Genomic DNA, 13297 nt, shown 5'->3' on the forward strand with positions numbered 1-13297 from the left:
AAGTTCCTTTGCATTTTCTGTTCTGCTCCAGTTTCCATCTCTACTTATCAAGCTGGTTACTTCTGTCCAATAACTTCTCTTTTTGCAGACACAAGATTAAAATCTGCAGAATTTCATATAAAAGAACTTTGTACATCAGGTAAACAAATGCACAGGTGGCTTTTTATGCTGACTTAACATGTATAAATGATCAAAAGTATGGAGACTTATTTTCAGAGAAAGCTGAAAGTGGGCTTTTATTGATCTGGTATATTTGACGACTCAAGTTCCATTAAAGATTAAACTCCTGGCACAAGGAGTTGCACCTCCAGTAGAAAGTAAAGTCTTTAAAATGAATTAACCGCCATCGCAGGTGGATTAGGTCTCAAGTAGGATATAACGATATATATTCATTTCAATTAACCCTTTCTTGGGCAATTCCACCCACCAAGCTTTCCATTCTCACAAGACAGACATAGAGATCAGTCGTTAAATTACTCACCCTATCAAGGACACCATCTGTTCCACTATGTGCTTGCTGAACATTATAATAACAAACAGTTTCTGTGGGTTTTAAAAAAAGACTAGTTAGTTGAGGAAAAATTAGCTTGGGATAAAACAGGCACCTAAAGAATAAAGTCATTTACAGGAACAGGAAGAGATTTGCTCATTCAATTTATCCAAAGAACCAAAGATAGATAAATAAGATCTGAGACATTGATTTTGGATATACTGGAAAGATGCACGTGACATTTATTTAAAAAAAGTACTTAGAAAGTACACCATGGAATACAAGGCATGATGGGTGTGCAGCATTTTCTGGTAACTGGGGAGTCTTGGAGAAAGCTCATAGTGCAGGAGACCAAGGTCAAAAAGTGCAGGGGAGGAGATTAGATGAATGATGCAGTGATTAGATAATGCCAAGCTTAGGTTCAATTATAGAAGGAATATAGGAGGTAAGGAGTTCCACAGTTTCAAACTCCAGGGAAAGACTGAATTAGATTACAGGACAGTGTGAAGAGTCTGTTTCATTATAACGAGGGTACAGGAGCAGGGAAGAGGATGTCGGACAGCATATGTGGCGGTCCAGGGCAACAAAAGAGGAAAACTCTGATAAGCACAAAACATAGCAACATCTATAAAGAAACAAAGGAGAGGGTTGAAGAAGAGAGAAGTCTCATGTATCAGAAATTAGCATATTAAGTTTACACTTCAGTGTAGGGTAACGTAGAATCACTGACCCCACCTTCCATAGATATTTTACTAACCATCAAGCATAAGACACCCTGAACTGCATCATTCAACTGCATATCTTTCTGGGTTTATGCTTAATTTTCATACCTTCACTGTGGATCCACAATATAATGGATTTAGATCAAATATTTAAAAGAAAAATGATTTTGAAGGCTGTGTCCCTGTTTCAAGTAAATTCTGAACTTTTTGTGTTAAGGTTTTGCCTCAATCACTCCCATTTATCCATCAGCATTTATATTTACGAACTGACAGCAATTGAACCCACAAGATACCAACATCTAGTAGAAGTGTTTATTGCGGTTTGCTGGGATTACATACTGGGAGATTCTAGATGTCCTCCTTAGAGATAAAATTGTATTGGTTTAAAAGAATCAAACAGAGAATTTTTACTGGGCAGTAGCAATAAACAAAAAACATGATTATGTTGGACCTTAGTGGGTAGAGGTCAACTCGCCCTTTGGCAGGCTACCCAATTCTTTTTTATTTACATTTTCCCATTTGTTTCTTGTATATGTAATCCAAATCACATTTCCACAGCATGCTCAGAGGAAAAGAAAGATACAAATCTGCATATTCCTGCAGCGCATCTTGTAGATAGTACACACTGCTGCTACTGTGCGACGGTGGAGGAGGGAATGTTTGTGGATGTGGTGCCAATCAAGCAGGCTGCTTTGTCCTGCACGGTGTCAGCTTCTCAAGTGTTGTGGGAACTGCACTCATCCAGGCAAGTAGGGAGCATTCCATCACACTCCTGACTTGTGCCTTGTAGATGGTGGACAGTCTTTGGGGAGTCAGGAGGTGAGTTACTCGTTGAACAATTCCTAGCCTCTGACATGCTCTTGTAGCCACAATATTCATATGGCTAGTCCAGTTCAGTTTCTGGTCAATGGTAACCCCCATAGAGTCACAGAGGTCGACAGCACAGAAAAAGGCCCTTCGGCCCATCGAGTCTGCGCCAGTTAAACAAGTACCTAACTATTCTAATCCCATTTTCCAGCAGTAGGCCCATTGCCTTGTATGCCATGGCATCGCAAGTGCACATCCAAATACTTTTTTAATGTTATGAGGGTTTCTGCCTCTACCAACCTTTCAGGCAGTGAGTTCCAGATTCCCAACACCCTCTGGGTGAAAAAATTCTTCCTCACATCCCCTCTAAACCTCATGCCTCTTACCTTAAATCTATGCCCCGTGGTTATTGATCCCTCCAAAAAGGGGAAATGTTCCTTCCTGTCTACCCTATCTATGCCCCTCATAATTTTATACACCTCAATCATGTCCCCCTTCAATCTCCTCTGCTCCAGGTAAAATAACCCCAGTCTATCCAATCTCTCCTCATAAACTCTCCAGCCCAGGCAACATCCTGGTAAATCTCCTCTGCACTCTCTCTAGTGCAATCACATCCTTCCTATGATGCGGATTCCAGAACTGCACGCAATACTTTAGCCGTGGCCTAACCAGCACTTTATACAGTTCCAGCATAACCTCCCTGCTCTTATATTCTATCCCCAGGATGTTGATAGTGGGGGATTCAGTGACGGTAATGCCACTGAACATCAAAGGGGGATGGTTAGATTCTCGTTGGAGATGGTCATTGCCTGGCACTTGTTTGGTGCGAATGTTATTTGCCACTTGTCAGCCCAAACCTGGATGTTGTCCAGGTTTTGCTGCATTTGGACATGGACTACTTCAGCATCTGAGTAGTCAAAAATGGTGCTGAACATTGCGCAATCATTAGTGAACATCCCCACTTCTGACCTTATGATGGAAGGAAGGTCACTGATGAAGCAGCTGAAGATGTTTGGACACTACCCTGAGGAACTCCTGCAGTGATGTCCTGGAGCTGAGATAACAGACCTCCAACAACCACAACCATCTTCCTTTGTTCTAGGTATGACTTCAACCAGTGGAGAGTTGTCCCCGATTTCCATTGACTCCAGTTTTGCGAGGGCTCCTTGATGCCACACTTTGTCAGATGCAGCCTTGATGTCAAGAGCAATCACTCTTACCTCACCTCGGGAGTTCAGCTCTTTTGTCCATGTTTGAACCAAGGATGTAATGAAGTTAGACAGACTGGGCTTGTTTCCACTGGAGTTCAGCAGAGTGAGGGGTTACTTGATTGAAGTATATAAGATCTGAATGGAATTGACAAGGTGAACACAGAAAGAATGTTTCCTCTTGTGGGTGAGTCCAGAACTAAGGGGGCATTGTTTTAAAATTAGGGATTGCCCTTTTAGGACAGAGATGAGGGGAATTTTTTTTCTGAGGGCTGTACAACTTTGGAACTCTCTGCCTCAGGTGGTAGAGGTGGGGTCATTGAATATTTTTAAGGTGGAGATAGACAGATTCTTGTTAAGCAAGGGTATCGAAGGTTATCGGGGGGTAGATGGCAATGTGAAATTTGAAACACAAACACACAGATCGGCCATGATCTAATGAATGACGGAGCAGACTCAAGGAACTGAATGACCTACTTCTGCTCGTATTTTGTATGTTTGTATACAGCAAGGTCTCACAAAAAGTAATGAGACAAATGGATAGATAATCTGCTTTAGATGCAATTGTTAAGGGATAAACATTGGTTTGGAAACTTGAAGAACTCCCTTACTCTTTGAACAGTGGCTCTGGAACTTCTAAGTGCATGTGGGAAGGTCGCATCTGAAAGATAGCAGCTCTGACAGTGCAACACTCCCTCATTACTGCACTGAAGTGCCAGTCTAGAGTATGTATTGAAGGTTTTGGAATGGGACTTGAATTCATATTGCTAGGGGTGCTGACAGAGGTGCCATTTTCTGATTAGGTATTAAATCAAGGTTGATTCAAGTAAATGCCCAAGATCCCAGGCACTATTTGAAGAGCAGAGGAGTTCTTCCGGTGTCCTTACCAGCAATTATCCATCAACCAACACTTCCAAAACAGAATAATTAGTTATTTATCTTTCACTGTTTGTGATATATTGTGCAAAATAGCTACCTTATTTACCAATGTTACAACAGAAACTCCAATTCCAGAGTACTGCATTGGTGTGAAACATATAGAACATCTGGAAACAATGTGAACAATGTTACATAAATGAGAGCTCTTTCTTGCAGTGAATTATATGTAGAATTTCTTTTTGTTCTCCTAGTGTCATGCATCAGTCTCTGGTTGTGAGGCCAGACAAACAACTTACTCCAAGATGATTTCAGTGGCAATCAAACTGACTGCGGCAATCCTTTGCCATCCTTGCCTGTCGGGACGTAAATGCCTGCTGTCAACATGTAATGACAACCTGAGCAAGAATGACAACTATGCATATGAGAATCTGAGGAGTTTAATGCACATCAGAAGACTGCAGCACCAGTAGAGTGAAATTCAAGAATAGAATGGTTAACCTACAACAGTAGAAAACTTGAAATATCCTTGGATAAAAGCAAAATACTGCAGATGCTGGAAATCTGAAACAAGAACAGAAAATGTTGGAAAAACTCAGGTCTGACAGCATCTGTGGAGAGAGAAAAACAAAGTTAACATTTCGAGCCCATATGCTCTGAAAAAGGGTTGGTCATACGGACTCGAAATGTTAACCTTGAAATATCCTTGACTGGGTAGAATAATGGGTTAGCACTACTTTAATGTTTGGAATTTAGGTTTGAATTAAAGCTTATGTGAATGACCAGGATAGAATTCCAACTATTCCTTTCTTACACAAGATCAGAGTAGGTTAAGTGAGAAGCTAGTCAAATTCAAATCTATGATACAAAATTATGAAAGGGTTTGAGGGGGTAAATAGTGAAAGAATATTTACACTAGTCAACAAATCAGTAACAGGACATAAATTCAGGATCAAATGAAAGACTATTATTTGCTTTTTGCATGAGATCTTAATTGGTATTACTTTAAACCCAAGATTGTATGTGTAATTAAAACATACTAATTGTTTCTGGTTTTCTCCACCACTAACCACCACCACCTTCCTGTCCCCCACTCTTAACTCTCCCCATGTGGGAATACGTGTCAGATTCAATGGGTGGAATTTTCCCAGAATTGCACCAAATGCTGTAGTGGGCGGGTAAAATGAAGTCCTACCCGCTGACAAAAATGGCGGGTTTTTACGCCATATCATCCCGAGTCCTCCTAATTATTTACTCACTCCCTCGAAACACGCTGTTTCCATGGCAGGTGGGCTCTCATTCACCTACCCGCCATCACCCTGCTGTTGCATCATGCTGGCTGCCATCTTTAAAAGCCAGCAAGCACTCATCGCCGCCAGTTCACCACTGCTGCCTGGGAGACATGGCTAGCAAAGGAAAAAGGATTGCAGCCCGCAGCTGCAACAATGGGTCCCTCGATGGACTGCTGGATGCTGTGGAGACTTGCTGGGATGTGCTTTACCCCCGCTCTGGCCGCAGGGTGGGCAGAAAAGTCACCAACCCGGCTTGGGAGGCGGTGGCAGCAGTGGTCAGCGCAAACGCCCTGTAGTGGACGACAGCCATCCAGTGCCGCAAAAGGATGAATGATCTCCCTTCCATCAGGGTAAGTCACTCTTCCCATCACTTTCAACTCTCACACTATCAAACCCATCACACAGTCACAGGGCCCTCACTCACTGCCAGTGCAAGGGATATCACCATTCACTCTTTCATTGTCCTCATCCCATCAATGGGACCACTCACCACCCACACAGGCCAGGCATACTTATCATCTGGCCCAGGTGTCCTGATACACTCTCCCATCTCTATCCCTGCAGAACAAGCTGGCACACAACAGGAGCGAAAGGTCGCAGACAGGTGGAGGGATGCCAGAGATCAAAGCTCTGACAGACTTTGAAAACAGAGCCATCCAGCTGGCCGGTGATGACCAGGATCGGTCCTGTGCTGACGGTGAGGTCGGCGCTGCTCTACCAAGTGGGGATCCAGCAGTGCACCATCCATCAGACAACCATGCTGTGAGTGATGTGCCCTCCTTCACAGGCCACTGCCAGGCAGTAATTATCTCCCTTTGCTTTTGCAGGCACATCTGTCAAACAGCTGACAGAGTCTACAACCCAGGGCCTCCAATCAAGCCCCGAAGAAACCTCCAAAGGAGGAATCAGGAGGCATTCCCCCCCCCCCACCAAACCGAAGTCCTGTCACAGTGTTCACCCGCACCATCCACCAGCACAGAGACACACACTTGGTGGGACCTAGCTTTAGAGTAGCCTTGAGATCACAATCTGGTGATCACATCGCACTCTCTGATCCACAGCAAGTGGAGGCAGGGACTTCCCAGGTCCCTGACACTTGGAGGACGGCTGGAGGCCAAAACGTTGCTGAGTCCAAGTCAGATGTTGAGCCTCTGGATTCGGTCATGTCACAGTTGCTGGAGCTGCAAAGACAAGCTAGGGAACATCAGGAAGTCCACTGCACTCCTCAGATTGCAAGGTACGATGGAGGAGTCTGCCCATCTTCAGGCTGAGATGATAGCACCGGCATTGCAACGCACCAAGGTCAACACTGGCAGGATGGCGACTGCCATGGAGACCTTGGTCCAGGACGTCACTCCTGCACTGCTGCATGGGCTGAACTCTATCGCTGCTGCCATAGTTGGCCTCCAAGGGTGTGTACGTGAGAGTGGTGAGGGCAGCTTGATCTCACTCCAGCTATCCTTTTCATTCAGGGAGTTAGCCAGAGGCGCTCAGGCACCCATAGGAAGGAGGATCAGCAGATGCACACTCCAGTGCCATCCACCCAGGAGACTCTGGGAATGACTGGCCCATCCGAATCCCCTCTTCCTGTGATCTCCGCAGCTCCTGCTTCACAGGCCAAGGAGGGTGCTGCTGCCACATAGCAAGACCCTGAAAGCAGGCTGGGGCCCACCAAATCTCGGGCCCTCGAGAGGGCTCCCACCAAAGTCATCACAGACAGGGTGTAACAGTCAGCAGGCTGCCTCCACCTGTGCTGTGAATGTCTGAGGAGCACCAAGACAAAGTAGCAGGGTTAGGAAAGTTAAGTAAAAGTAGTTGCACAGCCTGGGGATGGATGTTGATCACTTCTACACACTGTTCACTATTGTCAATAAACTCCTAAGAATGTCTCCCTGCTTGTGGCTCCGTGTTCTGATGAGCAGTGTTCTTGTCACTCAGATGCGAAACCTTTCTGCACAAGGTAAAAGGCAGGTGTCTCAGTCCAGGGCCTCTTCCATGTGCCAGGCCACAGTGATGGTCCAGCCTCACACTCCCTGGAAACATTACTGATTACTGCACCTTGGCGGTGCTGGTCATTGCTGCCAGAATGTAGTGAGCAGGCACCACAGTTCCCTCATTCTCTCTGTGCCTCAGCACCTTTAAGGTGGGGCTGGCCCCCATCACACCTGTGATGCTATGCACCTGCTCCTGAAGGACTGAAGTGCTAAAGGCAGACACAACATTAGATGCATCTAAAGTTTCATGGCTGGGTCTCTGAGATGGCCCTGATCATGGAGCGCAAGCAAGCTGCCCTCAGCCAGACAGGAGTCAGACATTCTCAGAGGCTATGTGAAGATCTAAGGAGTGTCCTCACTGCATGTTGTCATCATCCCCCTGCGATCGAGCGACTATTAGGGCCTCCGCTGCATATCCGTGACAGGAGCATTCTCACAGAGGGTATTGGTACTTCCATAAGCCAGACTGGAGTCAAGCGTTCACAACTGCGATGTGAGGATCTACAGGGACACTTCACTGCATGTCGTCATCATCCTCCACAAATCTGGAAGCTATGAGGGCCTCCCGAGCATGACTGCCTTGTCTAGCCAGGGCGAGAGCCTCATCCCTGTCACTGTCAACACTGAGGACCCCCTCACCCTCATCTTTGTTGGCGTCTTCCTCATTCAAGGAGAACACCAGCTCCTCCATCTCCTCCCCAGCTGGCTCATCTCTCCGTTGGAGTGCCAGGTCGTAAAGGGGACAGCAGACAATGACAATGCATGACACCCTCTGTAGACTGTACTGCAGGGCTCCACCAGACCGGTGTAGGCACTGGAACCGCATCTTCAGCATCCCGATGGTCTGTTCCATCAAGTTGTGAGCTGCTGCATAAGCCTCATTATAGCGTTGCTCTGCTGCTGTCTTGTGGTCGCATACCAGCTGCACGTTCAGAGAGTGGAAGCCCTTGTGGTTGGTGAAGTCCACCGAGTGTAATGACGGAGACCTGAGCACCTCATGAGTGCAATCAATCGCACCCTGCACCTGTAGAAATCCTGAGATCAGGGTGAATCCAGTGGCCCTTGCATCCTGGCTGTCCCGGGCCCGAGCAAAATGCACAAAATTGTGCCATGGAGAAGATGGCATCCGTGACCTCATGGATGCATTTGTGGGTGGCGGATTGCGAAATCCCAGAGAGGTCACCTGTGGAGCCCTGAAAGGAGCCACTGGCATAGAAATTGAGCACCGTGGTTACTTTTACAGCCACTGGCAATGGATGCCCTTCATGTCCCCTTGGCGCCAAAACCTGCAGTAAGGGACAGATGTGAGCCACCAGGTCCCCAAACATGCGCAGTCGTTGGCGACACTAGTTCTTTGCAGGAATGGCAGGCTGTGTCTACAGACCTTGGGTGTCACTAGGTGCCAATCAGCCGCGGCTCGCTGTCACTCCTGAGCAGCATGTGTGGGAGCCCCTGCTATCCTTTCTTCATGAAATTGCTGCTCCTACCTTTGTGCGGCCAGGAGCCTCAGACGCTTTCTCCTGAGTCTTCTACAGTCTCTGTAGGCCATCAGGCAAGCAGATAGGTCACCAGGATCCTTTTGTGGTCTTCCTACAGCATGAAAGAGAGAAAAACGTGATCATCATGGATGTACTTAGCACCTTTCCAGGAAGCGTTAAGAGGCGGTCAGACAGGGCCAGGAGAGTGTAAGTCACCCCTTGAATGGCCAGAGATGAGTATGCTGCATGGCTGCCCAGTCAACCTTTGACATAGGGGACACTGGTTCAAACCAGGATGCTGAGATTGCAAAGGGCTGTGAGCACCTCCAGCAGTGACTGCTACATGGCCAGCAATGGTGAGGAGATTGTACAACATGTGCAATCCAACTGCTCTGCGGTCCAATAAAGTGGTGGCACACTCAAAGTCTGTGCCGGTGGTGGTGGTGGGTTTAAAGGTATGGAGTGCTACACTGTGGCTGCACCTGATCTGTCTCAGTTGCATAAGCATGGTCAGTTTATACAGGTGTCCCTAATGCGTGGCCACTTCCCTCGCTTACCCTGACACTCACAATTGCCTGTGGGATGCAGCGCCAGGGCAGCATTTGACCCCCTCCCCCAACTGACAATGGGCTCCTCCGAGGCTGGCCAGCACTTGCCCACGGAAACCCCCACCCCCCCACCACCAATCAGTCACCTCCGAGGCGGGCCAGCACCCCCCCCCCCCCCCGCCTCACTGCAATTGCCTCCGGGGCCAGGCATCAGCTTCCCCCCCCACCTCCCCAGAGAACACAGCTGCTCACTCACCTCAGTTCCCCCAAAGCGAAGGCCACCAAGTGTACATTGCCTGCGTGCTGTTGTGAAACATGTCAGCGGGGACGGATGATACAGCAAGATTCCAAGAGCCTGGCGGGGTGGCCTTTTATTATATGCTGATGTATTACAATTAGCTCCCCGCTGACCGTGGTGGGAAACACAGCCTGCTGTTGGCAGGCTGAGCGGATGATGGGGACCTGCCTTCACTCCGTTGTGAAGCAGGTTGCCCCATATTTTCTGTGCACGCCACCTATCACGCCCGCTTCTAGTGGGCTCGGAAAGTTTCGTCCAATAGATATAAAAAAGTCTGTAATGTTACTGGAAGTGGATATTGGGAGTTTGGATCTCATGATGTCATATCAACTACAAAACTAAGATCATGAAGACAAGGCCACAGCACAAAACATTAAACTAGCAGAACAGTTAGAGCAACAGCAGGCATATGAAAATATATTACAGAGGTCATTTTAATTTATTCTACACTTAAATATCACTGTCCTACTTGTAAAAGTTATTCACAATAAGGAATCTTATGGGCGGAGCTGTGGTGTCAGATTTATTTCGCCAGGAGAATTTTACTTTAAATGTCAGTCAAAAGTTGGGGTGGGCGGATAGAAAGAGAAAAACAGGGACATTCCACAGGGAGAAAGAGCTACAAGAATCAAGGATAGTCACTCCAGGTTGCTCCTGCACAACCCAAAGCAGCAAATTACAAACAGCACCAGGAACAGGCTCAAGTCATCAGCTCAAGAGGGACTCTTGACACAGATCTAGAGTTCTACTATCCAGCGGCCCAAGTTATTCTCTTACTTGGATGCTGGGTTATAAAGAAACAAAGTTTAGAAAATAAAATACAGCCAAAAACAAGTTTACAGGTTGAATAATGAGGGTCCTGTTAATACTTATGGTGATCCTCAATTATTCAGCCTAGTTATTGTTATTAGTAAAACAAAAAGGATTTTCAAATTTATAAAGAAAGTGACTTCCTATATATTTTTTAAGCTTTATCCAAGTTTGTTTTTAAAAATATAACCAACCCTCCTCTAATCCTGCAACATGATCTGTAATCATTTATGACCTACCCTGGGATTTTACAACCACTTTACCACACTCTTACTGCCCCGTAATCTTAACTGAGCAAGTCAACATTGCAATCACAGAACCTATTGAACAGTTCATATTCCGCCTTGTAAATAGCTGCTCTTTGAAGTAATTCACCTTTCTACAAGTTAGAAAGATCGATGTGATATAGTCTCATTTCATACTAAAATAGCCCGTGACTATTGCATCAACTAACACCTAAGTTGGCATGTAATATTCCCTCCAGCCAAAACCAAATGACCTAGAAATAAGTAGTAGAAAAGAAATAAGTTGAAGTAAACCAGGCAGCCATTTTGGACATTCAGGGTAGAATTTTACAGTCCCCCGCAAGCGGGTTTGTAGGCAGGGGGAGTCCATAAAAGTCCCCAGGGGGCCTTCCCTCTGTCTTCCTGCCCACCCCTGACCTATCTGCAATTTTCTGGGGCGGACGAGGCCTAAGACGGCCTGTCCACCTTTGCCCCAATTGAGGCCCTTCCTCACCTCGGCCTCAATTTTAAGGCTGGCAAGAAGAGTTTAGGGGCAGGGGTGGGGAGTCAGACAGATCACCTTGCTCAGGTGTGAAGAGGGAATGCTTCCCTCAAGCGTCCCCTTTCCACTTCAGATGCCCACTCCCCTGCTCTCCCACCACCCCACCCAAGTCTGCCTCCCATGGGTGCTCCCTCCCCAGCCTCTCCATCAAAACCACCAGCCCACCCCCCCCTTGGGCCTCACTATCTCTCCCTGCCATAAGACCCCCTGCACCTACCTAGTCCTGGACTTCGAATTTGGGGACTGCTTGGCCACTGCTGCCACCGGCACTACTGGGACTACACAGCACCTGGCCACTCTCTGAGGCGAGAATTCCACCCAAGTGAGGGGTCGAAGTCCTGTCTCTAGCCAATTAATATTCCTTGGAGAGTTAAATGGCTGTGCAGGAAACCCTGCCATCAGAAAAACCTCAAATACTGAACTCTACAATCAGGCAAAAACATTCAAGGTTTGGCCTTACAACCAGGAGAGATGGCACTTACCCATTAAATATATATTAAATTGAACTTTATTTATGTCATTACAATTATTTTTTTCAAAACACATTTCCCTAAAATCATTTAATATTTGCAGTCACAATAATTATATAATTTTTTTTGTGTTTCAAAAAAATTAGTTCACTTTAGAGCAAATTACTAAACAACAATTTCCTCCTGGGTGTGGTTTTATCCTTCAGTGTTTAATTATTTAGTACTAAACAGCCATAGTTGAAAGCCAAGAGCCAGAACCAATTTCAGTATTCTTTTGGATCAAATATCAGACAAGCCCAGTTTCTCAGGAACAAATAATAGTGCAGAAAGTATTACATTATCACCAGGGTGATTCAAATAGTCAACTTTGACCTACTTTAGTATGGAACCCATCTGTTAGTACTTCTCAGATAAAGGCCTGTGACACAATCTCTTAACCCAGTACAGGGTAGTGATGAAAATTATAAAAGCAGAGTTGCAAAACAATAAATACTGTATTTCAAAATTCGTAATATTCAAAGGACAAAATGCTCTCTAAGCTTTGGAGTGCAAAATGTTGTGAGCCTTCACAACCCCTTCTTCCTTCTCCAAAAAAAAACACATCCACCAGAACCACATATGATTTCCCAACCCAGGATGCAGGCAGGGAGGCGAGTCAGGTTCGATACTGCTGCCTATTGTGGGGTCTGGGAGATTAGGCATGATTTATGCCACTTTCATTCAATTTTTTTGGGGCTGAACAAGACAAAAAAAAAACTCATTGCCTAAGTTCAACTTCCCATCCCTGCCTTTTATCCTGGCTGCAATCTAGAATTTGCTGTGTGGGGAAACCAAATGGTTTAATCTACATCTTAACATGTTGGTGGGCAATGCCTTTGTGCTCATTGTGACCACTATCATATGTGGTCTACATAACTAAGTGCATTTAAAGCACTTTTAAGGTTCAGGACTAAGTATATAACTTATTTCACCTCCCCTCCCTCATATTTTCAATTCTCCTGAGAACAGAGTTTCATGCTATGGTATCATTCCATAGTTGCTGGGAGCCCCTACATACCTCTACCGAGTGACTTCCCCAGGTGTAGGCCAGATAAGTAGAATGTGCAAACTATTCATCCAAGGGTGTTGAGTGGGACATTACCATAGATTGCTTAGTCCTATCCTAATTCAATATTCACATGTGTATTTTAAAGGAAAGACCACTGAATCAGGAATGAGAAACCTGCTTAGGGAGTTTGAGGCACATTGAGGCAACTCAACATTCGCCCAGGCCAAAATCAGCTAACTTGTTAGACTGGGTATTGAGATTGGACTCTTTCTGATACAAGTTATTTCTAAGGACAGAGCATATAATCAATAAATTATATCTTCCTGACTAAACTAAAAACAAAAAAGCGTGAAATAAATTGAGCAAGATTTATTGCGTGGGAGTACTCTTAATATTGTGAGAGATTAGTAAGAAAGTGTGAGCCTCAACATGTTTGCATTTCAAAAAATGGCTGAACAATTACACAATAC

General features: G+C 45.6%; 1 protein-coding gene across 9 annotated transcripts in view; it reads right to left on the minus strand.

Moving 5' to 3' along the window:
- Nucleotides 1–13297, minus strand: part of vmp1 (vacuole membrane protein 1) — a 192886-nt gene that overhangs the window by 25053 nt on the left and 154536 nt on the right. For all 9 annotated transcript variants that reach the window (XM_041196862.1, XM_041196864.1, XM_041196858.1 and 6 more), the window contains exon 10: nucleotides 482–543. In XM_041196862.1, coding sequence (XP_041052796.1) covers nucleotides 482–543 — 62 coding nt within the window. The remainder of the gene's footprint in view (nucleotides 1–481; nucleotides 544–13297) is intronic.

The sequence above is a fragment of the Carcharodon carcharias genome, chromosome 10 (genome assembly GCF_017639515.1).
Source record: "Carcharodon carcharias isolate sCarCar2 chromosome 10, sCarCar2.pri, whole genome shotgun sequence".
NCBI classification, from domain to species: Eukaryota; Metazoa; Chordata; class Chondrichthyes; order Lamniformes; family Lamnidae; genus Carcharodon; species Carcharodon carcharias.